This window comes from Plectropomus leopardus, chromosome 21, assembly GCF_026936395.1.
Source record: "Plectropomus leopardus strain MGB_pleo_1.0 chromosome 21, ASM2693639v1, whole genome shotgun sequence".
Lineage (NCBI taxonomy): Eukaryota > Metazoa > Chordata > Actinopteri > Perciformes > Serranidae > Plectropomus > Plectropomus leopardus.
The window spans coordinates 20106400-20129977 of NC_142196.1; the positions used below are offsets into that span (position 1 = coordinate 20106400).

Here is a 23578-nt window from a genome sequence, read left to right on the forward strand (position 1 = left end):
AGTTGTGTAAATCTCCCCCATGAATCATTTAACAATTTTATATCTAACTGATACATGTAGTTTTGGAAATATCAGCATAGATACTATATTAAAAATCTGTCTTGCCTTTTTTTCCAGGCTTTTGAGACAAACAACAATTTGAAACCAGGATCAACATCACTTTTCTTGTGCTGCATTAAGACACCTTTCACAAGTAGTTAAACCTTTGAACTCTCAACCAATTGGATTAATTTTCAATACAAAACATGGAAAAAAGTCAATGAGCAACTTGACAAGAAATGTCCTGCAAATGGCAGGATATTAGTAGATTAAAAGTGATAATAATATTTGCTCAGGTTTCAAGCAGTTAAAAGAACAGTGTGTAAGATTTCAGGAGAAATAGTGACATCCAGTGGTGGGGATTGCAAATTGCAGTTTGCAGGACATTTCTTGCGAAGTTGCTTATTATGTTTTTTTCTGTGTTTTTGTTTTTTGTGTTTTGACCAAACAAATTTTCTTAGGTTTGTTAAAATGATTGTGGAAGGTGTCTGAATGCAGCAGATGAGAAATGATGTTGATCCATGTGTTTAAGGATTAACACTGTAAATCCACCTTAATGGTTGACCTGATAATATAGATGTTTTTACAGCACATATTACTGAGCACTTTATTCCTGTGGAAAAATCTGCCCTTGATAGAAAATAGTGAATATTTTTGTGAATGTAACCTCTAGATTGTGTCAATCAAAAGTGGTAGCACCAGTTTTACTGAGAGAGAGAAAAAAATCAAACTTCTCCCAGGCACCTTCAGTCTCCACTTATCAGAGGAAATGATGCCAGCCGGTCTCAAAGCTTCCCTCTGTGTCTCCAGACGCTCGGAAAACACAGTAACACAAGAAACATCCGGAGCCGATAAACACAATGACCACCGCACAGGAGTCTGGTGGTTATGATCGCTATCCTCCACACAGCATCCTAAAGTGAGGAAAGGAGAGAACGGAGGGAAAGGAGGAAGGAATGAGCACAGAGGAGAGGAGAGAGGGTGTTATTTCACTTTGGGGTTTTTTTTTCACGTCCGATAACAACAGAAACGTTTTCCTCTCTCCTTTTCTAACCTCTTGTCTCCTTTCTGCTCTCCTCCATTTACCCACTCAACTATTGATTTATTTTTTCCTCTGACGCCTCGAGAAGTGAACATTTATGTGCCCACAAGCATTAGTGAACCATATCCTTCAGTCATGGGCGAAATAATAGACAACGGGCCCCAGGGCACATTTTTGTAAAAGGCCCCACCACCTTGTACATGGGGGCAAGACACATAAACTTTGTGCTGGTTTTGCCACTTTTGTTGCTGTTTGCATCTCTTTGGGATTGTTTTGTGTCATTTTGGGTAATTTGGGGTCTCTTCCTTGTTGGTATGTGTTAAATTGAGAGACATTTTGCAGGTGAAGGCCTGGGGGGCTTTGGGCCCCTGGGCCTGTGTCGGTGGGCCCAGTGATCCATCCACGCCAACAGTGAGCAGGGGGGAACTCCTACTACTACTACTACTACTACTACTACTACTACTACTACTAATACTACTACTACTACTACTACTATTGCTACTACTGTTGCTGCTACCATTACTACTGGTAGTGTTTTGTCATTAGTTTGCCTTCAATTTATTATTTCATTCTGTCTCAGTAGTGTTTAACTCTGTTATAAGTACTATTATTTCTGTATTTACTGCCAATTTGCTTTGTATTTATTCTTATTGGTATGGGCTGTTATTGTTGTTTTTGTTTTTTAATTGTTTCTCTATTGTTCTATTTTAAATTTTGTCTGGTTGCAGTTCGACATCACTGTTTGCCTTTTATTGTTATGTTGCCTCTGCAAGAAACTCTTGTTGCTTCAGCTTTGCCTTATTTGTCAAAGCACTGTGTAAACTCTGTCTTTCAAGGTGCTATATAAATATTTATGGTTGTTATTATTAATTATAATAGTTAGTCTTTTTTTATTTAAGACAGAGTAGCAAAAAAATAATACAAATAAAATAAAATAATCCTATGCTTCAAAATTATTGTTTTAGTTATTCAGGCAGAGTTAGGCAAGTCAAGGCAGCTTTATTTGTGTAGCACATTTCATACAACAGGGCAATTCAAACTGCTTTACAGAGGTAGTAGCCCTAAAGTGCCTTCTAAAACAAAAACAAAAAAGAAACTTGTCATTTTATTGTCATTTTACAAATTAACTTTCTCAAAATTATAGATCAGCATCATTGTGATATTTTTAACGCTCTATTAATAGCCCAGTCTACTACTTCAAAAAGGTGTATTTTTGGTAACATTTATTCATTGCTTCTCCAGAACTCTAATTTTTAATGAAGTGACCCAATAACCCCAATAAAAAGCTCTACTAACCCACTACACACCGTTAATATGTTACTAAACCATCCATAGTTTTACACAAGGCAATCTTAGTTTAATCTACTTTCAATCAATAATCCCCAGTTCATGGTTGCTTTGTGGATTTTATATTCACCTCCATGGTTTGACCTTGCACCTAACTGGCTGCTATCCAGTCCCGGATCACTGTGACCAGCAGAGGGCGCTCCGAGCCCGTCCAAACCGTTCCTCCCCACCACAGCAAGAGGAGGACACCTCCATCCAACTGCGGTACCCATCTGATTTCTTTAATTGCTTCCTTCCTGTAGTTAATTGGTGCCAATCTGTCCAGCCTCAAAACCCGAGCTGCATTATATTGTCAAGATCTCAGACACGCACACTCTAGTTGTTGTTGGTGCATGCTAATTTACACATTATCCCACAAAGTGAAATTACTGTGTTTGTTGGATTCACCTGTTTCAGCCAATTGGGAGCTGTCAGTGGCTGCAGACAGATCGAGGTAAGCTGCTGCACCTGTGAGCTCTGTGTGCAATATCGAGATGTTGCTGCAGAAATTGTGCAAACCAGACATCACGTTTTATGAATATAATTCCTGCAGAAAGTCGCTTTACACGCAAAGTTGTTGGGTGTGCAAAATCAAGTGAATTAATCTACTTTTTAAATATGCAAATCTGAATTTATTGATGCACTGCGATGAGATCAAAACGTGCAGCAGATTTTACGAGGCAGTTTGAGATGTTTGGTGATGATTAGGGCGGGACAGTAGTAACACAACTCATCCTAATTATCTCCTACTACTACATGCATTAGTATTTTTTGCATGTCTCCCGTCAATGGAAGCTCTACTCTACTATGACCCCTCCCACTTCTCTTTCCCCGAAATAGGCCCTCTGCAGAAAAACTACATCATTTAGACTAAATAGACCGACAAAAGCGCGTGTTTTGAGTTTAAATCGACCTTTATGTCGTGTGTGGATTTTTTTTCCGCGATAAAAAGGCGAATTTAATTTGACTTGTGTGAGATTTTCAAGGCCGACGACTGTTTCGCGGGAAACGGAGCGGAAGGACACAGCGGAGGAGAGGGGGCAGTGCTGCGGCTGGTTTATTGCAGCCGGCGAAGCTCTCAGCTGTGATTCTCACGCTGCCGATGACAGACTGTGCATCGTCTTCACCGGGTCGCTAGTGCAGCCTTTCAGATCCCAATGCATGCTTCGCACACTGAAACCGCCTGCAACACCTCCGTGGAAAGGATTTAATGTTACTTTCGCACTGGAATAACTCTCCTGCCCTTTTTTGCGCCTTTTGGGTCGATTTCGCCCCGTCGTCTTCCGCCAAGAGTTTGAAATCTAAAAGGTAAGAGAGGGAGTGGGAGGTTGCACGTCACCTTTCCACCACTTTAGTCAAAAAATGTGTTCGTTTGTCGTCAGCAGCAGTTAAGGTGTAACTGGGGTTTCCCCTTCATGCACTGAATTGATCAGTTTCTTACTTGAGCACCTGCTGCTGCAGCACTGGTGCATGCATGCAAGGCGTGCAAAAGAGGGTCGATGTTTTGGAGTGACCATGTGATGTTGCTTACACTTGGTGTTGCAGAGCAGGATCAGTGCCAAGCTTTGAACCTGCACAATCATCTAATCAAACATTTTTTCTTTCTTTTACACAGCGTCACGATAAGGAAAAAGAGACAAAATGCCGCTGAATTCAAGTTTGGGGAGTAAAAACTATGACTACGACTACGACTCCCTTCAACCGTATTTCTACTATGACAACGAGGAGGAGGATTTCTACCCTCAGCAGCTTCAGCCTCCGGCACCGAGCGAAGACATCTGGAAGAAATTTGAACTGCTACCGACCCCTCCCCTCTCCCCGAGCCGCCGGCCGTCCCTGTCAAGTCTCTTCCCCTCCACGGCGGATCAGCTGGAGATGGTGACCGAGTTCCTGGGCGACGACGTGGTCAACCAGAGCATCATCTGCGACGCGGACTACTCCCAGACCTTCCTCAAGTCCATCATCATCCAGGACTGCATGTGGAGCGGCTTCTCCGCCGCCGCCAAGCTGGAGAAGGTGGTCTCGGAGCGGCTCGCCTCCCTGCACGCCGCCAGGAAGGAGTCCGCGGCAGCCGGCGAGTGCGCGGAGCCCGCCGGTGCAGCCGCGTGGAGGCTGAACAGCAGCTACCTGCAAGACCTGAACACGTCCGCGTCTGAGTGCATTGATCCATCCGTGGTTTTCCCTTACCCGATTGCAGAGACGCCCAAGCAGAGCGCTGGGACGCTGCCTAGTAAGGATTTGGGGCTGGACACACCGCCAAACAGCGGGAGCAGCAGCAGCAGTTGTAGTGACTCAGGTAAGATGATGCAGTCACGCCCCTCTGTGCAATTAGGAATTTCCTTCTGCTGAGTGTGCATCCACTATTTTGTCTAAAAGGAGGCTTTAATGAATGTGATTTGCAGTCAGGTTTGTAGGCAGGAGGCAGAGACATGCTGCATGTCATGTTGTAGACTGCTGTGAGATTAGCTGGAGGCTGTAATGTTAAGCAGCCAACTGGAAGGAGAGATTGTACCCCTCCTTCTCTGTTTGGCATGTGGTGTGAATGGACTGCTGATGCTGAGTGTTTTGATTTTTTCTGTTGCAGAAGATGAGGATGGAGATGATGATGACGAAGAGGAGGAGGAGGAGGAGGAGGAGGAGGACCAGGAGGAAGAGGAAGAGATCGATGTGGTGACAGTGGAGAAGAGGCAAGCGGTGAAGCGGTGCGACCCCAGCCCGGCAGAAACCAGGCACCCGAGCCCTCTCGTGCTGAAGAGGTGCCACGTCTCCACCCACCAGCACAATTACGCCGCCCATCCATCCATGAGGCACGAGCAGCCGGCTGTCAAGAGGCTGAAGCTGGAGAGCAGCAGCAGCAGCAGCAGCAGCAGCAGTACTCATGGAGGCAGCGGTGGCCACAGCAGGGTCCTCAAACAGATCAGCAGCAACCGCAAGTGCTCAAGCCCGCGGACGTCTGACACAGAGGACTATGACAAGAGAAGGACTCATAATGTACTGGAGCGCCAGAGGAGGAACGAGCTCAAGTTGAGCTTCTTCGCCCTGCGGGATGAGATCCCAGAGGTGGCCAACAACGAGAAGGCAGCCAAAGTGGTGATCCTGAAGAAGGCCACAGAGTGCATTTACAGCATGCAGACAGACGAACAGAGACTCCTCTTGCTCAAAGAACAGCTGAGGAGGAAAAGTGAACTTCTAAAGCAGAGACTCGCACAGCTGCAGAGCGTTCGCGCTTAAAAGTTTGAATCAAAATAGACTTTTTGGCCTTTTGTTTTTTATGCAAGTTCAAGACTTGGGGTGTACAGTTGTTGTTGCATGCAAATGCAAAGCGGATTAAGTTGTTTGGAATCTTGTTTGATTTCAATGTTAAAACTGCCTCAATTGAAGTTATGGGTGGATTAAATATTTAAAAGTTTATTTTTATTAATAAAATATTAAAAAATGGGGCTACCCTGTTGAGGGCCCAAACTAAAATATAAATTTTTATGTTTTGTATATAATTAATATTTCCTAAGAAAATGTATTTTTGGATCTCAATTGTCTGGATGTTCAGACCCAGTGTTTGGTTTTTTCCATTATGTTCCTAGATTCTTTTTGAAATATAAAAAAATGTTTCTTCTTGAATTTGTGTCCTTGTTCTTGCAAAAACACACATCACATATTTCATCACAGACACATTAACATGCGCTGGAGGTACATACTGAGTGGGTTCAACAGAGGGAGATAAACCACAGATGATTGCATGATTTGAATAAAGGGACATAAGATGCGCATGTTGAGATGTAATAAGGCTCAAAGTCACTCCTCTCCCGCAGGCTACTATAGGTAGAATATGAAGTATATCAAGGGTAAAGATGACAAATATCTTCACTTGAAGATGCAATTATCAACGCTTTTCTTGTGCTTGACCATTAAGACGACCAGGTAAGCTCAGACTTTGGTACCTAATTACGCATTGCAGCATCTTTTAGGGTGAAATGGCACACTTGAACCAAAGTGAGAGTTTGTTATTGACAATATTCTAACAGCACTGATGCTATCAAACTGACAAATGACACAAAAAGTGTCACAATCACTCCTATATCTATTCTGCGGGCAAATATGGGGATCCAGTATTTGAATTTGACCTATTTTGATTCTAATTTGCACCAGAAACACTTAAAATAAACATCAATTGATGCACACAGACTTTATTTCCTACATGGTTTTCTGCTTGATTTAAGCACATTAAAAGCTACTTCAAAGTCCTTGGTTGCTTAAACATACTTGGAATGAAGCTGATTTTTATTATGATCAAATAATCACTTAATTTCATGTCTCAGATCAGATTTCAGTCAAATTATTGATGTCTGAAAACAAAACAAATTGGTTTACAGTTGCAAACTCTTACATTCATGCCTCTGCAGACTATTCACATAGTCTGGAAGTGTGTTTTTCAACAAGAAACTATCTTTGCTTTTTTAAATTAAGATATTAGACATAAAAAACAAATTTTAGTGTGAATGTTACAAGAAAATAATCAATATTAGCCGATAAAAACTCTTTGTTAATACCCCAGTTGAGTACCACGTGTATTGATGTCTCCACATTGTATATTTTGTCGTATATAATTAAAACTTACCTGTATTACTGTTTATAAAGAGCCGACTTTTCGACCGGCTTTCCAGCCTCGTCGTGACGTCACGCGCCGTATCCCGAGCGCTCCCCTGAGCGCGTGGTCCTGGTCGCGAGCACATGGAAGTGAGGTCGAGATTTGTGTCTGTGAGACGCGCGAGTGATCATCAGGAAAAAGGGAATATAAATGCGATAAAGCGACAAGAAACACTAATATTCAAGCGGTAAGAGCTCTTTATGTGTCTTCTATCGGCTGCCTTAATCATTTTTAAACTAATTGTTTAATTAAACTGATTAATACACGTGATAATGTGACAAAGTAAATGCTCTTTATCTTGAAATGTGCCTTACGTAAACTTCATTTAGAGGAGTAAATGTGATTGTAGGGATGTGAACGACTTTGCAGAGGTTTAATGGGATGTGAAACTATTGTTCTCAGGACAAGTGTTATTTTCGTCTGGCTTCTCTATTGTCTGTCCAACTCCTGTTAATACTGCTGGAGATGTTTATGCATGCTCTGTTCAGCCTATTGTGGATGCTTACTTTATTTATTACTGTATACTTTCTAAGCCTTTATTCTCCTTGGAGCACAAAGTCTAGAGCTGCTTGAAGCATTGTTTTATCTCTGCTGTCAGTGTGATAGTACAGATCATAACAAAAGATGATAAAAGGCATCAGTGATAGCATCAGGTTCTCCTGAAGGCTCTCTTATCCTGCATTTATGAGTGATTTTATGTGGAGGTTGTTTGCGTGCAACAAAGGGAGATTTCTAAACTATATATTTTTATTTTCTTGACCTGTAAGTGCATGTAAAAGCAGTTGATGGTGAGGTACAGCCACGCCGAGACATGGGAGGACCACAAAAGATGGGATTAGTGTGGATTCTTTGTGTGCACTTTCTGGGTGGGCAGGACGGTGTATTGTGAGCAGGGAGAAAGTGTGCTGTAAGTGGCTGACCTGGGTTCAAGCCTCCATGACAACGTACATCCACCCTGCTGGAGTTTTTGTCCAGGAAAGCACTGAATCCCTGTGAGGAGATGATGTAATTTTGGCAAAAGAAAAGAGACGTCCACAGAGAGGCATTTTATACTAAAACTGGGCTCCATTTGGGTGAAAAGTGAATGCTTTGTACGTGTCTTGGTTACAGATAACAGCTGCTTTTAAACCACATTTTTGTGGTTACAGTACATTTGAGGTTACCCCCATTTTTACTCAGTCATTTAAATGTCTTTACACCTGCAAAACCCTGACAGAAACCTTGCTTCCTGTCCCGAAAGCAACTGGAGTGCCTTTCTATTTTTACAAAATGACCCAAAGTATTTAAAATGCTTGCCTAGATCTATTGTCAACGTCTTGTTAATATTTTCCACTTAGTTAGGCTTTATGAATTGAGTTCAACATTTAAAATCCAAACTGGCTCAGCATCATGCAAGATAACTAGTGTACCTGAAACTGATGCTAAAACTAACCCCAATTTGGCCCTTGATCAGTGTTTGGATGTGAAAAATGACATTAACTTAAATGCAAATTTGGCGCACTTGTATTAGGCTACTTGATTATTTTCTTTTCACACCGCTTTCTACTTATACTCTACTACTTTCAGAGGGATATACTGTATTTTTTACTTCTCTACATTTATCTGACAGCTTTAGTTACTTTACAAATTAGGATTTCTGCAAACAAAATGCACAAAGAGCTTCTACATATAAAGACAGTGTATACTAGTACAGCTGGAACAGTAAGTTGATTAATAAATTAGTTTAACTATTTGGATAATTGTTTGAGTCGTTTTTCATCCAATTATGTTTCCAGTTTTACAAATGGGAGTTTTTTTTTATCTCTTTATAGGTATACTAGCTAGTTTGTTGTTTGTAAAGACACTTACCAGGGAAAGTAAAATTAAAATGCAACCCCAGGTTCACTCTCTTTTGGTGTTTGGCTTTGTTTTTTGGGGGGTGGTGGAGTGGTGGCTCTGTGTCTCTTGAGCACCTGTACCACTGCACAAATTACCTAGTAACTCCTAATAAGATCTAGCTTTTTTATTTTATGGATGCGTGACTTTTAGCCCATTTGTCAGCGCAATGCAATGGCAATGGCAGAAAATGCATATGTCTTGGCCCAAGCAGCAACTGAACACTGCTCCAAATTAGTCAGCACCCAGTTTCAAAGAGAGACTAAATAAGTAAGAGATATAGTCAAAGAAGTAACCACCGTAACATTTTCACTGGCCTCCATGCTGCTCTCCTGTTTTTACTAACCAGTGTACATATCTTTGGTCTACTGGCAATGGAAAATGAAACCCAGCTGTTTTTAGTGATTTTTTGCAATGTTTAAAACACCTGCACACACATACTAATTTTGGTGATAAAGTGGTAATGGATGCCTTCTGCTTACGGTCTGATACCTGGGTGCTATCTTTTTATAAAGCACCGACCTCACCTGAGCACTGTGGGGGTACACGCCCATAAATGTCCAGAACACAGTGGGTCATAAGTGACGACTGAGAGGGATTACTTCTGTCTATATTTTTCCCCCTAAAATCCTGCATAGTATACCCTTTAATGTACATTTTCCTCATGATACATAGTTTAAAAATATCACATTCTTGATCCTGCTACATCTTCTGCAGTTGAAGGAGTTAAATAAATAGGCATAGATGCAAACCCAGACAGTGGTTTAACAACATATAACCACTGCTAACAATTGTTTTCATTATTCATTAATCTGAACATGAATCCAACTTATCATTTGGTCTGTAACAAAGATCAACACTATCACAAATGTCTTGTTTTGTTTGACCAACAGTACAAAACACAAAGACATTGAAGTTACAGTGATGTAAAACTGAGAAGAAAAGCAGATCTGCACATCTGAGATGCTGAAAACAGCAAATATTTGGCATTTTCTAAAAATTCAAATTGTTTAGGGCTCTGAATTCACTTATTTCATGTAAAAAAAACAACAACATAAAAACATACACAGTTGAAAATGACAGTATTTTGAGAAAGATATTGACGAACACAGTTGAGTCACATCCACAGTTATTTCTTATTACTAGAGTAAGGAGGGAATTTTCACTTTCTGCATTGCTGTGATTACATCAGCTCTCGACCTTGTACTCCTCACTGCAGTGGCTTTGCAGTAAATGTTGTGTACGTCGTATCTTAGAGATCTGTGTGTTTTCCAGTCAGACTTCGACCGAGCCAAACTTCACTGCCTCGCCACAACGACTGCACACATACTTTTCAGATACTTTAGAGGCCCAGGAATACATGGAGGTCTGCCGTTATGTAATCTTTTCCAGAGCTGGAATAGATTAAAGCAGTTCATACTCCTGAAGTCAGAACTGCAGCCACTCGCCAGCTAGACTTTTCTGTCTGGCTGCGTCTCATTTTACAGCATCATTATTATCACATGACATCACTTTCCTCTTTGGGAGTACGCTGCCTCATTTGCATGCTCTGTTTCTGTCTCTGAGTTGTCAGTGTGTTTTTATTGGCGGTGACGACCTGTGTTTGACTGCCAATGTCTCGGCTGCACAGTGTTTTCATTTAACCACGCAAGAGTATCTAGGAATATGCTGCTCAGGAATGTGACACGTGTGCTGTTGAATGCAATGCCACCTCATACTTAAAGTGGAACTGAAGTTTGAATTCTCGTTTTTCGGTGCCAGTAAATCTAAACTATGATGATAATGCAGCCATTTTTCAAACCTTTCTTGAACATATGTTTGGAATTAGCGTGTAGCTTCAAACTGTTGACATTTGTGTTCCGGTGTTGCTAGGAGACACAATGTCAAGTTCTGTGGTTCCCTAGCAACTGCAGAAGCTCCGTGCGGGCTGGCGTAAAAAAAGTGAAGAAAGTGGAGGCTAGCGGGCTAAGCTAACTAGCTTCTGCTTGGAAAGTGGAAGTTGGTTAGCCTCGCTTGCTATCATTAGCACTAATTCCCTGCTAAACATTAACCACCATGTTTAACCATGTGTCTTTAAATGTGAAATGTTAATGTTAAATAAATCAGTCGTGTACTATGAGGTTGTTAGTGCAACATTATTGATTCTGTCCATCTGATAATCATTCCTTGCAAAAATTACCTTCAGTTTGACCCTTAAAATTCATTCTATACCCCCTAATTTTTTGTCATACAAGTTAACTTTTTTAAGACTTCAACAAATTGGTCTGATTTATATCAAGAACACAAGAAGGCAATAAGCAGCTTTGCAAGAAATGATAAAAAAAAAAAAAAATGCAAAAGTTTGAGGGAAAAAAAGAAAATTTGCTGAAAATTAGCAAAAAAGAAAAGTTAAAAAAAAATCAAGGGAATTACCCCAAAAAGTGCTAAAATAATATTTAAATTTATTTCTGTAACATATTATTAAATATATAATTATGATAATTATTTATGCAGTTTTCTTTACATTTTCACTATTTTATATTTTTATTTTTAACAGTTTCCAAAATTTTCTCTTTATATTTTTTAGGATGTTTTTCCTGTAACTTTTACTTATTTCTTGCTAATTTTGTGCCATTTCTTGCCAACATGCACATTGCCCTTTTTTCCATATTTCTGAAAGAGATCAAACCAATCCGATTTTAAAGGTTTAAACTCGTTAAAGGGGTCTGAATGTAGATTGAGGTTTCAAAGGGTTAAGGCTACAAATCGTCACATTTCTACCCTTCACAGATAGGCCTAAGTTGTTGTCTTTTTCATAACTTCACTGTTATTTACAAAAAATGTGCTTGAGATTAGAATTTGTCTCATGTGTTGTAGATCGTTGTACTGTATGGAGCCTCGGAGAGCGTTTGGAGCAGTAGTGTGGGGCGCTCACAGCCGTGTCTGGCTGTTATGTAACAGTATTGGTCCCTCTGGTAAATGATGTCATCGGCTAACCTCATATGCTTTTTAAATACAGTTTGATAAAGAAAACCAATATATGAAAAAATGTATAAATTCTAAACTCCACTTTAAAAACTAATTTAAAACTTTTTTTGGCTTAATGTTTCTTCCAGATTAGCAGCATGCTGTCACACCACTCTATTCCCTCCCCTCTTAAGGTGTAGTGTTCACATTGAACCAGCGTAACCTCGCAGAAAGTCTTTTTGACAAGCCTTTTTAAAATCACATATCAGCTTTTAGATGCAGCACTGATGGAAAAAAGATGCTGAATAGTGTAGCTGGTAAGCCCTTTTTTTTAATTTGCATGCAGAGGACGTTGGTGCATAGCAGAGTGCATTGTCAAGTGCTATATTGTACCAACGATCCTCATCAAAGCAGGACGCTCCAGATGAATTAGAGTTCATTCTCCCACAGGAGTTTCCCGTCAGCGTGGTGTGTGCAGACCTCCACACCGGAGGCCAGGAGGAGGGCAGGGTTTGGATGCCAAGTCGTGGTGAGGGAGAGGAATGCTGCAGTATACAGAAGATACAGTTGTTTATTGAAGGAAGTTCAAATGTTGACGTAATTATCTGTGGTATTTAGCTGTGACTGATTTTATTCCTGTTGCTTATTCATGTCACATGACAGATTGGCGTATATGTATATAAAGCAAGGAATCTGTGACATGTGGCAAATGTTAGATTTGTACATAATAATAATGTCCAACTGTAAGACAAAGATGAGATTTCCTGCTTTTCTCTTGTATAGAGAAAATATTTTGTTTACTGACTGTTGCCAGCAATCTGAAGATGCCACCTTGTGCTTTGGTAAAGTTTTTGATGGGAATTTTTCACTATAATTGGACATTTTATACACTAAATAATCAATAAATAAGAGAGAGAATAATCATTAGCTGCAGCTGTACTCACTACTGTCAAACAATGTTATCTCTTGTGTTAATGCATTCCTGAAGATACCCTCGTTTGGCGTCATAGTTTCGATTAATTGCTCTAGCTTCAGTCAGGTGACTTGCATTTTGCATTTTGAAAATACCATGAATACCAGGTTTGCAATTTGGGATTAAACATATATGTCTTTTTCTTATGTTTACAAGTCGTACAGAGCAGTAGTGTCAGTGTTTAATCACGTTAAAACCATTCAGAAAAGGAAATTACTTCATTTTTCATATTTCAATCAGTCACACTGATGTCCAGCTTTGAGTCGCTGCATACGAGTGAATTAAATTGATGTCATGTGATCCAGACAGAGCTCAATGTTCTGGCAATTTTAAAATTGAATATATGAAATATACTGATATTGTCAGATCACTTTTTTCTGTTAGAAATTTTCAAGTTGCATCTACAAAAGCAGCTAGTTGAGGGACTGATCATGCTTTCCTGCCTCTCCAGACACACCAGCTGTGAGTCAGTCCACCACTTTGGTCCCACTGTCTATAAACAGATATCTGCATATGTATGCAGAAAGAAGATTTTGGTATCAGAAGCGTTATGGTTTCTGTTTGTAGTTCACTTGTAGTCCAAGAAGCAGGGTCAGACTGGTAGCGGGTTGGCCCGGGCAGTTTTCCTCGGGACCAGCCCCCGCTCTGAGATGCTACCAGCCTCTATGATCAGATCTGCGTTCATAGCAATGGTCCTGTACTCCCAGACAACAGACCATATTAAAATCAGGATTTACAGCGCCGAGTCACTCAGTTATAGCCAAATAAGACATAAGTGGTACAGCGTTATCACTGGCAGTTTGCTGATAACTGGCTACCTCCGTTAACTGTCACTACGTGAGCCCTGCACGAGTGCTATCACCTGCCGAAAAGCTGCGATGTCACTCGTCCTCAGCAGTGTGCAGCGCCCTCCTCTTCCTGCCTCTGGCTTAATGTTACTCCGCTGGTATCAGCCTGCGTCTGGAGTGCTTTCTCTTATTGTCTGCTCCCCCTTTTTGTTTTTTAGCTCCTTTATCCATCTGATTTGTATTTTCATTCCACTGGCTCTGCTCTTTGTATCTTGATTTCATTTATTTCCCGCCTGACCTGCGGCAGAACGCACTGGCCGAAATGCAATTTTGGAACCCATTAGCTCTTGTCTGATGATGATTTAGCTTTATATGAGCTTTTTTAAAAAAAAATCTGCAGGTATCTGTGTACAGTGATTAGCCGAAATGGCTGTTGCATGGAAGAGAAAGTGTTGGCTTGATGTATCGATCCTTACCCCCCAGAGGCGTTGTTGACATCAGATGTTATACAATGGGATCTGAGATTTGTTTCGGTCCAGACTGAAATATGTCAACAACTACTGGATTGGTTGCTATTTATAGACATTTATGGTGCCTAGAGTGCACAGATGATTGAGAGTTTAATGATCCCCAAGATTTTCCTCTGGCAACACCAGCAGATTGACATTTTTTTGGGGGGGGAAATGTTTCCACAGCTAGTGGATGAATTCACTGAAACAGTATCCCCGCTGAACTAACTTAAGGGATCACCATTTTAATTACAATTTGCCAAATATGAAAGTTAAATACCTGCAAAACTAATGAACTTCAGTCTCAGTTGCACTCTGCCTTTAGTGTTATGGAAGCATGCACATGCTAAAATAAGCTGGTGAACATGATGAACATCACCGCTAAACAAAGCTTCACTGTTCCTCAAAAAAACAACTTATCTGGAAGCATAAAAGAGCTGCCTCTCCCTCATTTGGGGCAGGAAAGATGTTAAGCTTAAGCATGTCATGGAAAAGAAAAACTTGTTTCCATCAACCAACGCTGCTTTCCACCTCTCGACATCTGAGACGTCCCTCACAGAACTACAACAAGCACCAACATTTCTAGTAAAACCTTGTTAGGATTTATTGTTTTTTTTGTGGTTTAAATAAACTTGTCCGCATCTGTTTTTACTAAGAAAGTGCAGTCTGGCGTGTGCTTTTTTTAAAAAAAAAGAATTATTGTCAAATAAAAATACTTTTCTTCGCTGTGAAAGAATTAGTTGGCTCGCAGTAATTAGTCTGCATCATATGTGTGTCTTTAAAAACTTTTAATTTCTATTATCTTTAGCCCTCTACTCTGCCTGCAGGGACAAGTAGTTCATGGGAATATTATAAGAAAATGGGCCCCTGGGAACAGATATGCAAAGGGCCCCATAACGTCTCCCATATAGGAGTCAGACACACAGACTTTTGTGTCTTCTTGAGGTTGTTTTGTGTCTCTCTGTTTTTCTTTGGGTCTTTTTAATCTGTTTAGGTATTTTTTGTCTTTTTTGGGCAGTTTGTGTTGCTTTGTAGTCATTTTGTGTCTCCTTATGGCCATTTTTTTGCATTTTTATAGTTATTTTATGTCTTTTTTTGGTTGTTTTGTGTCTGTTTGTAGTCGTTTGTGTCTCTTTGAGGCCATTTGTGTCTTATTTAGGTAATTTTGTGTCTCTTTAAGGAGATTTTGTGTTGGTTTTTGGTTGTTTTATGTCTTGTTTGTTTCTTTACCGTTTTGTGACATTTTGTAGTAATTTTGTGGTCTTCTTTGTCTCTCTGTTGTTGTTTTGTGTCTCTTTGAGGTTGTTTTGCAGATTTTGTGGTTCTTTGAGGTTGTTTTACCTGTTTTCGTGTCTCCTTGGGGTAATTTTGTGTTTTTCTTTTTCATTTTGTGTTGCTTTCTAGTCATTTTGTATCTCTTTAGTCATTTTTGTTGTTCTTTGCTCATCTGTGTAGTTATTTTGTTACTTTTTGCTGTTCCTTCGGATCTCTCTGTGGTCATTTTGAGTCTCCTCTTGGTCAGCATTGATTTGAATAACATCTTCCCGCTAAGAATCACTTCATATTTAACCTCTGGAATCTCATGTGAATTCCCCCAGTTTCCATTTTAAGTCACTTCAAAGTTAGAAAATGTGAATGATCCTTCATATTCTGTTTCACTGAAGTTTTGTCACACTTACATCAGGCGTAATGCACAAACCGATGGTGCCACATTTATGGCTGTACTGTTATATCTAATGGAAAATTGTACATACCATGCGTTTTATCCGTGTAATTCACTGAAAGGATCTAATGTAATTCATCGCATGACAGCTTCTTGCTTCCTCTGCTCACTTCAAGTAGCCCGGCGCAGTTTATGCCACCGAGTGACACACTGCTATAAACACACAGGAGGTCTGAGTTAACAATCAATCATAAGAGAGCGAGGAAACGTGATCCTCAGCTGCTGTCTGACAGTCAGCCTGTGCAGCCCGGCAGGTAGTTGTTTGGTCGCTCGCTCCAAACAAACAGCGGCGTGGAGGGCAACATCAAACTCTGCCCCACTTCCCAGGTTCTCCGGGTGAGATGAGTCACACTCGGCAAACAATGTGTTTGATTTTGCTGTCAGTTTACCTCAGCCATGGAGAGAGAGGAGAGAACAGACACAAACTGTTTGACTGACCTACATACTGTGTTTATGTGTCCTGCCGCTGTGCAAGTGGAAGGACTTTGAGTTTGAAAGGAAACATGCCCACACAATTTAATAATCATTGTTGAGCTGACAGAGCAGAGGAGGAGATGGATAGACACCTTTTGTTAGTCCGTGGCAGTGAAAGGTAAAGCCCACATACGTTGAAATGATGCTGATGCGTGCCAACTCTTTGCAAAGACAAAGAATAATCTAACATTTTACCAGAATTACCACTTAAACCCTTTTCCCGCATGGTATCTGTAACGCTGCCAGCTTTTTGGCAATACCACAAAGGTTTTGTAATGACTCTTATCAGTGGTTCCCAATATGGGATGAATCTGAAGGGTCATGAAATGGTTACTGGGGCAGAAAATAAGAAAGAAACACAATTTGCTACACAAATTACATTTTCTGTATTCTATACAGTCATCTCTGCGTGCTTTGTGAAATATCATGTACCTCTTCAGGCCTCTAAAAACAACCCAATTGCCTGAAAAAATGATGGCATTGTACATTTCTGTAATTATGTTAGTTTAAGTCCAAGGGGTCCTATTATGCATACAAACAAAATGAATAGCAAGAAAACAAAGACTTTACGGAAATGAAAAGACAAAACACAACAAAAATCAACATTTTAACCAACACAGAACAATGTCAACACAAAATCATCGGAGATAAAAATAAATGTACACAACTCCTTTAGGGACACAAAGAGGCCATGATCAAATATTTGACCAGCAAAATATAGTAGAGTAGTCACATACACACACACACACACACACACACACACACACACACACACACACACACACACGTATACATACATAGAAACATATCGACTATACAATGTGTTGTGAATAAGGATAGTTCATCTGAAACATGAACAAATTGTTCATTTTTGATATTAAGACAAACAGTGTTTAATGTGTGTTCAGTTTTAGGCACAAAAACGACTTAGTTATGGTTAGAAACTGCTGGAAAAGCAGCGACGTCTCCACAGCCGAAACACAACACGTGTGTTTTGTGCCTAAAAAGTTGCTGAAAACACAGCAATGACTCATTAAATCACAGCTGGTTTTGATATTTGTTGGTCTCAAACAGTGGTCTGCAGCTCGGCAGGCATGTCTGTGTCACGACATCCACCATGACCTCCACGTCCAGAAAACAAAGTCAGCTTTTATACTGTCACTTTGGAGACGTTGACATATGTTCAGAGGTAACATATTTGGAGTTTTCAGAGATGTGCAATGCAACATTTTCATTTGGTTACTGGGTTGCTAAACATTATTAACATTATTCAAACATTACAGAACTGTTATGGAAAGAGCTGCAGTACATGCACAGTATTTGGCACCTGATGAGGTACAAGTAGCGATGGCACTAGTGGAAACAGCGATGAGTTGGACAATATTGACATGTGGTAATAAAATTGTCCCCCCGAGTACGCTTACGGGCTGAATTAACATTTTGTGTCTTCTTGAGGTTGTTTTTAGCCTTTCTGTTTTTGTTGTGGTCTGTTTGAGGTTAGTCTCTGTCTTATTTAGGTAATTTTGTGGATTATCAAGGTACTTCAGTGTCTTTTCTGGTCATTTTGTGTTGCTTTGTAATCAATTTGTGTCTCCTTGTGATAGTTTTTTGTCTCTTTGCGGTTGTTGTGTCTTTTTTTGGTAGTTTTGTATCGCTTTGTAGTCATTTTGTTACTCCTTGTGGTTGTTTTGTGTCATTTTGTAGTCATTTTGATTCTCTTTATGGTTGCTTTCCCCATTTTATGTGTATTTTAGGTAATTTTGTGTCTTCATTTGTTGTTTTGTGACACTTCATAGTCATTTTGTATCTCCTTGTGGTTGTTATATGTCTCTTTGGGGTAATTTTGTATTTAGTCTTTTTTGTCTCTTTGTGGTTGTTTTGCCCATTTGATGCCACTTTGAGGTTCTTTTGCCCCTTTTGTGATTCTTTGAGTATTTTTTTACCTGTTGATGTGAGTACTCACGCATTAGTGATGGATTTTAGTTTTCAGTTAAAAGCCCGTGAACCTCTGTGGCTTAATTCATAACCATCATGAGGCAAAAGGGATGCTTGAGCCCTGCGCATCACGAGTCCAACCAACACAGAGATCCCCTAATAAATTTCTCCAATAATGTCATTTATTAGTCTAAATGTAGACTTCTGTGTTGCTGCCCCTCATTGACTGTTGTTTATCTTGTTAGTATCCCCTCTGTCTCAATGATATTTAAAACCTGGTACCAATGCAGTGTTTAAATTAATGTTTACTTAGAACGTGTGCTCCTCCACATAAGTATTTGATTGGTCTATTCCTAAATTTAACTGCATTGCATAAGATGAGCCAGGTTCACTGTTTTGCTGGATGATCTTGTATCTACTTACATAAGACTTTTGCATCCGCAGCCCTGACATGAATGTGGAAGCTGCATGTTCTGACGCAGTGCCATTGTCAAACAACCAAGCCAATCAGGGCTTTGTACAGTAGGTGGTATTAGGATTAGGGACGTTATCTTCGTGTGCCAGGGCCCCCAAAAAAGGCAACAGATAAATCACCATGAAAAACGGCAACAAATAAAGACAGATGCAGCAGTACAGGTTGGTGTGAGTCGACTTGAGGAGATAATAACTCTTAAATCTGCACATTTTTGTACCAACATAAAAAATATCACCTGCAGCTCCTTTTTAGCTTTCACGCCGACAAAAAATGAGGGCAGCGAGACAAATATTGTACTTGTTTTTGAGGGCAAAACAAAACAAATGAATGAAACTTATGACACTGCTAAGACTAATGAATGAAGCAAAACAAAGTGGCGATACAGTCTGAGCGTGATTTATTCAACAGAGATTTCTGCTGCTTATTAGCCTACAAACCCAACAGTGTCCAAGCATTCTTATTAGGGCAGCAACCAGTGATTTCATTCCTTGTTGATTATTTTCTCAAAAGCTTACTTGTTTGTTTGGTCTATAAAATTGTCAGAAAGGTTGATCACTGATTCCCAAAACCCAAGTTGAAGTCCTCAAATGTCTGTTTTTTTTCCACAACCCAAAGATATCCAATTTGCTGTCATAGAGGAGGAAATAAACCAGAACATATTCACATTTAAGAAGCTGGAATCTGAGAATTTTCTACTTTAAAAAAAACAAAAAAAGAATCAAACCAATTAATTGACTATCAAATAAGTTGTCGATGAATTAAATAGTTAAAAACTAATCAATGAATTGTCTTGATTATGTAGAGCATTTTTGCAACTAGTGCTCCAACTAGCAATTATTTTCATTATGAATCATTTATTCTATAAAATGTCGATGTAAAAATTCTGGTCACACTTTCCCAGAGGCCAAAGAAATGTCTTCAAATAGCATTTTTTGGTCCAAAAAACTCCAAAACCTAAAGTCTGTCATTAATTTACTACATCAAAGGAAAGCAGCAAATTTTCACTTTTATGATGCTACAATCAGCAAATGTTTGACATTTTTTGCTGAAATGGATTAATCAATTGTCAGTATAGTTGGCAATTAAATTTCCTTCAGTGGACTAATCAATTAATCGATGAATCGTTGAAAGTTCTGTTTGCTATATTCCCACCATAAACTGTTGGCATGAAGCTGAAAATTAGTTTTATTTCCCTCTTTTACCACATGTTGCATGTGGAAAAAATAATGAGAACACATTTTTATTGACTGACCCAACACGACAGGAATGTCCAAATTAACTGAAAGCTCATCCACAGAATTAATTGGTTTATTAAAACATCATTGTGCAGCTTTTAGTTGATTATTTAGTCTCATTCCCAAGTCATCAATTACAGACATTTTGTGTTGGTCACTTTTTTTTTCATTATATCATGTTGCTGCAGCCTTTTACATGAGTGTAATGCATTCAAATCAGACCTGAGCTTTGCTGGAAATGTTACAGAGCCATAACTTTGTAAGATTGCAGTCTCACTTGTATTTATTGAGCTTTATTTGCAGTATTTTTGGTGTCAATACCAGTTTTTTTGTCTATAATTACAGGCCAATCATCCTTATTTATTACAAAGACAAGCAGACAACGACACATAGTATCACATGTTACCAGCAGAGTTCACAGTGCAGTTTAATGATCATTAAAGCACCGTTAATGAATCATTAATGGTGTCTTGTCAGTGCCAACTCTCTCCGTCACTCATCAGGGGTTGGAGGTCAGGCTGCTGTCTGTCTGGCAGAATTCATCAGTCTGATTAAAAGTCTCTGCAAAAAGGTTCAATGTAGCTTCCACTTCATATTTGCCAAATGAGGAACCGTTTAAGTGCAAAGGTGAAATCCTCGGGTTGTAGGTTGTCCCGTTTTGAGCTGGAAGTGGGGACTTTCTCACCTTTCCTCTGTCTTGTTGTGTTATTCAAAGTGTGCTGGTGGTGAGAAAGTGTGAAAGCCGCCGGCCTACAACAGAAACCACCGGCCGGCGACGTCTGCGGCTGTCGTACGGTGTGTATAGGTGTCACGGGACATCCTTTGACACATGGACTTCAGCCCGGTGTTCGTTCAGACAGCCTCGGGTTGTCACTCAGTTGTCTGTTTGGATGAATATAGGCAGGCGGCAGAGAGTTTGAGGCAATAGTGAGTCTGCAGGAAAGATAAAGATATACAGGTTTGTGTTTACGGTGACATTTAAAGGTTTTGTGCGATGCCTTCAAATGAATTGACTCGGTTTGGGATTATTTTAAAGTGCATTCACGTCACACTTCACAGAGATCAGCCTTCGTTTTTTCCCCACTCGGATCTGATGGGGAGCCTTGAACACACTGATCCCGCTCCCTTTTGATGTGCTGACTGTCTGTCCCCGGGGTGGTTTTGATTGCCTCTTTACTCCCCTCCTATGTAAGTCAATAGGAGCCAGCTTGCCATCTGTGGGAATTGATACCTCTGCTGAATCATACTATTAAAGTGCTCCTCCATCTTCCTTTCCACTGTTTCTGCCCGCACCCTCTCACCCCTCTCTCTCCTCCCTCCCTCTGTCTCTCTCTTTCTGAGGGGACATGTCTTATCTTACTGCTATGCAGGAGATGCGTCTGCCAATTGGGGCTAAGGCCGCGTTCAGACTGAAAATAGACCACCGCATTACAAAAAAGTTTTCGATGCCGGTGAGAAGATGAGATACGAACGTCATAGTCCATTTTTAATTATGCACACATGCGTTTTAATGCTTATTAGATCACACATGCCACAGAGGTTAGAGTGCTGTGAGGCAGGATAGTACGACGCTGGGAAGTTAATCCTGAGGCAAATCATATATCTTCATATAAATATACCTCAACAGTATGATAAGTTGCAAAGGTTTTTCTAGCGTGCCCAAACTGTAGGGCTGAAAAAATGAGTCACTTAATCAATTTTAAAAAGAAACTGTCGCAATTATTTCATTTATCAATTTTTTTGTGGTCATTTCTCAAAAGAAAATTACAGTATCTCACATGTGATTTGTCTAGTCACATATGATAGTAAACTAAATATTTTTGTGTTTTGGACAAAATGAGAAATTTTAGGATTTTACCTTGGGCTGTGGGAAATGATACTGGCAGTTTTCATAGTTTTAAGTAATTTCATAGACAAATTAACCCTTAAGAACCAGGATAGACATCGGTTTTTCTGTGCTGCATTTATCTTTCACATGCGTTTAAACCTCTGAAGCCTGAGAAAGTGGGTTTGATTTCTTGGGAAAGAAATCAAATGGTTTGATTTCTTGGGAAATCAAATCAACCAAGCCGATTTCTTGAAACATGGGAAAAAGGGGATGAGCAACTTGGCAAGAAATGGCCAAAAAATGGCCAAAAAATGAAAGGTGACAAGGAAATGACTTGAAAATTAGCTGTGAGGAGATTAATAGATATTATTCCAAAAAGGGGGCAAATCGCCAGAGAACTACATTTATGATGTTTGTAAATGGAAAATTATGTTACAAAAAAAAAATCAAAATTATTTTACTTTATTTTTGGGCTTCCTTCAGGTCATTTTCTTGCCTTTTTGGCTTATATTCAGGTATTTCTTCTTGTAACTAGTCTAATTTCCTGCTAGTTTTTGGGCAATTTCTTGTTAAGTTGCCTATTGCCTTTTCACCATGTTTTCGAAAGAAATCAAGCCAATTTGATCAGGTTTAAAAGGATTAATCAAGACAAGAAGCCCAAACCCAAAAATCTCTAATATGTTAGTAGATTATTTTTGTCAGACCCTTTGTCCTTTTAGGCAGTAAACTGACTGGTTTCCAGTGGCAACCCCAGCCCCTCGGGGCCCCAGGCAAAGAGGCCCTTCTCGGCTCTGACGGTTGCACTGACGGTTACACCTAATGGTGTATGTATGACAGTTACAGGTAGCTAGCTAACTGTCCCACTAATGTTATCCAGCTGTCAAATGAAAGCCAGAAGGTGCTTCACTTCAGAGGTTTAGGGGCAGCACCGGTGCTCTGTGTAATGCCTTTAAGGGGGTTTATAGTTATCATTCAAAATGTGTCAATGTGAGCCTGTTCAGACTTAGTATTAGTATGTGTTTCAGTGATCTGAATGCATGAGGACAGCCGACGCCCATCATTGTTCACACCTGTGCCTATCGTGCTTCTCCAGCTTGTGTTCAGATGTCGTTACTGCCCCGCGCACAGTTATTACGTCCACACTTTTGCTGGCTGCTGTGTAGCATGCTTGCTAATCACGTTAGTGGTTGTGTCAGTACAGCTGGAGGTTTCGCTGTCAGCAGAATTTAACACGTCCTTGCATTGGGCAAATGATGGATGGTCACGCAACACTTTGTCCAACGTGACATAAAATGAGTAAGTTACAGAGCATTAGCACGCTGTCAAAACAACAAAACAACCACCACTTGTACTGAAAAATCGTTGAATATTCACATTAAACTGACAAATCCTCTTCGACAAGTCTGAGTCAGGTACAGCCCTACCCGAGACAACAGGTGCCCCTTTTTTACAGTTTTTTGGGGGCTCCAAACACTTGCCTGGTTTGCCACTCATGACAGTTTGCCCTTGCTGGCTTTTGACCAATTTAACATTAAAATGGGGAGAATCCTCATCATTCAGGCAAAATAGACCAAATTATCCTTTGATTCACTAGAAAAATGATGAAATATTAGAGGAAAGTCTAGATGTTATTCTGTGTAACAGGTATATGAAACGGTTCCTCTCCTTTTAAGTATATCGTGACCCCTCAGATTTATCTCTCAGTCTCTTTTAGGGGTCTGTACCCGTAGCTTTGGATATTTTCGAATGATTTCTAATGATCATT

General features: G+C 40.0%; 1 protein-coding gene and 2 long non-coding RNA genes across 7 annotated transcripts in view; 2 read left to right on the top strand and 1 right to left on the bottom strand.

The window, feature by feature from the left end:
* Positions 1 to 2680: 2680 nt before the first annotated feature.
* LOC121960607 (transcriptional regulator Myc-like) lies at positions 2681 to 6025 on the top strand. Of its 2 annotated transcripts, none has more exons than XM_042510391.2 (3): positions 2681 to 2861; positions 4023 to 4703; positions 4992 to 6025. In XM_042510391.2, the coding sequence occupies exons 2-3, from the start codon at positions 4049 to 4051 to the stop codon at positions 5636 to 5638; spliced, it is 1302 nt and encodes a 433-aa protein (XP_042366325.1). In that variant the 5' UTR covers positions 2681 to 2861; positions 4023 to 4048; the 3' UTR covers positions 5639 to 6025. The 2 variants fall into 2 exon arrangements, with proteins under 2 accessions (XP_042366325.1, XP_042366324.1); XM_042510390.2 differs by lacking the exon at positions 2681 to 2861 and adding an exon at positions 2963 to 3715.
* A 1055-nt stretch (positions 6026 to 7080) lies between these two features.
* Positions 7081 to 23578, top strand: part of LOC121960356 (uncharacterized) — a 34673-nt gene continuing 18175 nt past the window's right edge. For all 4 annotated transcript variants that reach the window (XR_015775389.1, XR_015775390.1, XR_006106971.2 and 1 more), the window contains exon 1: positions 7081 to 7239. This is a non-coding gene — a long non-coding RNA (uncharacterized LOC121960356). The remainder of the gene's footprint in view (positions 7240 to 23578) is intronic.
* Positions 12189 to 16085, bottom strand: LOC148186057 (uncharacterized). The gene is made up of 2 exons (XR_015775359.1): positions 15898 to 16085; positions 12189 to 12418 (listed from the first exon to the last, which is right to left on the bottom strand). It is a non-coding gene; the product is annotated as an uncharacterized LOC148186057 (long non-coding RNA).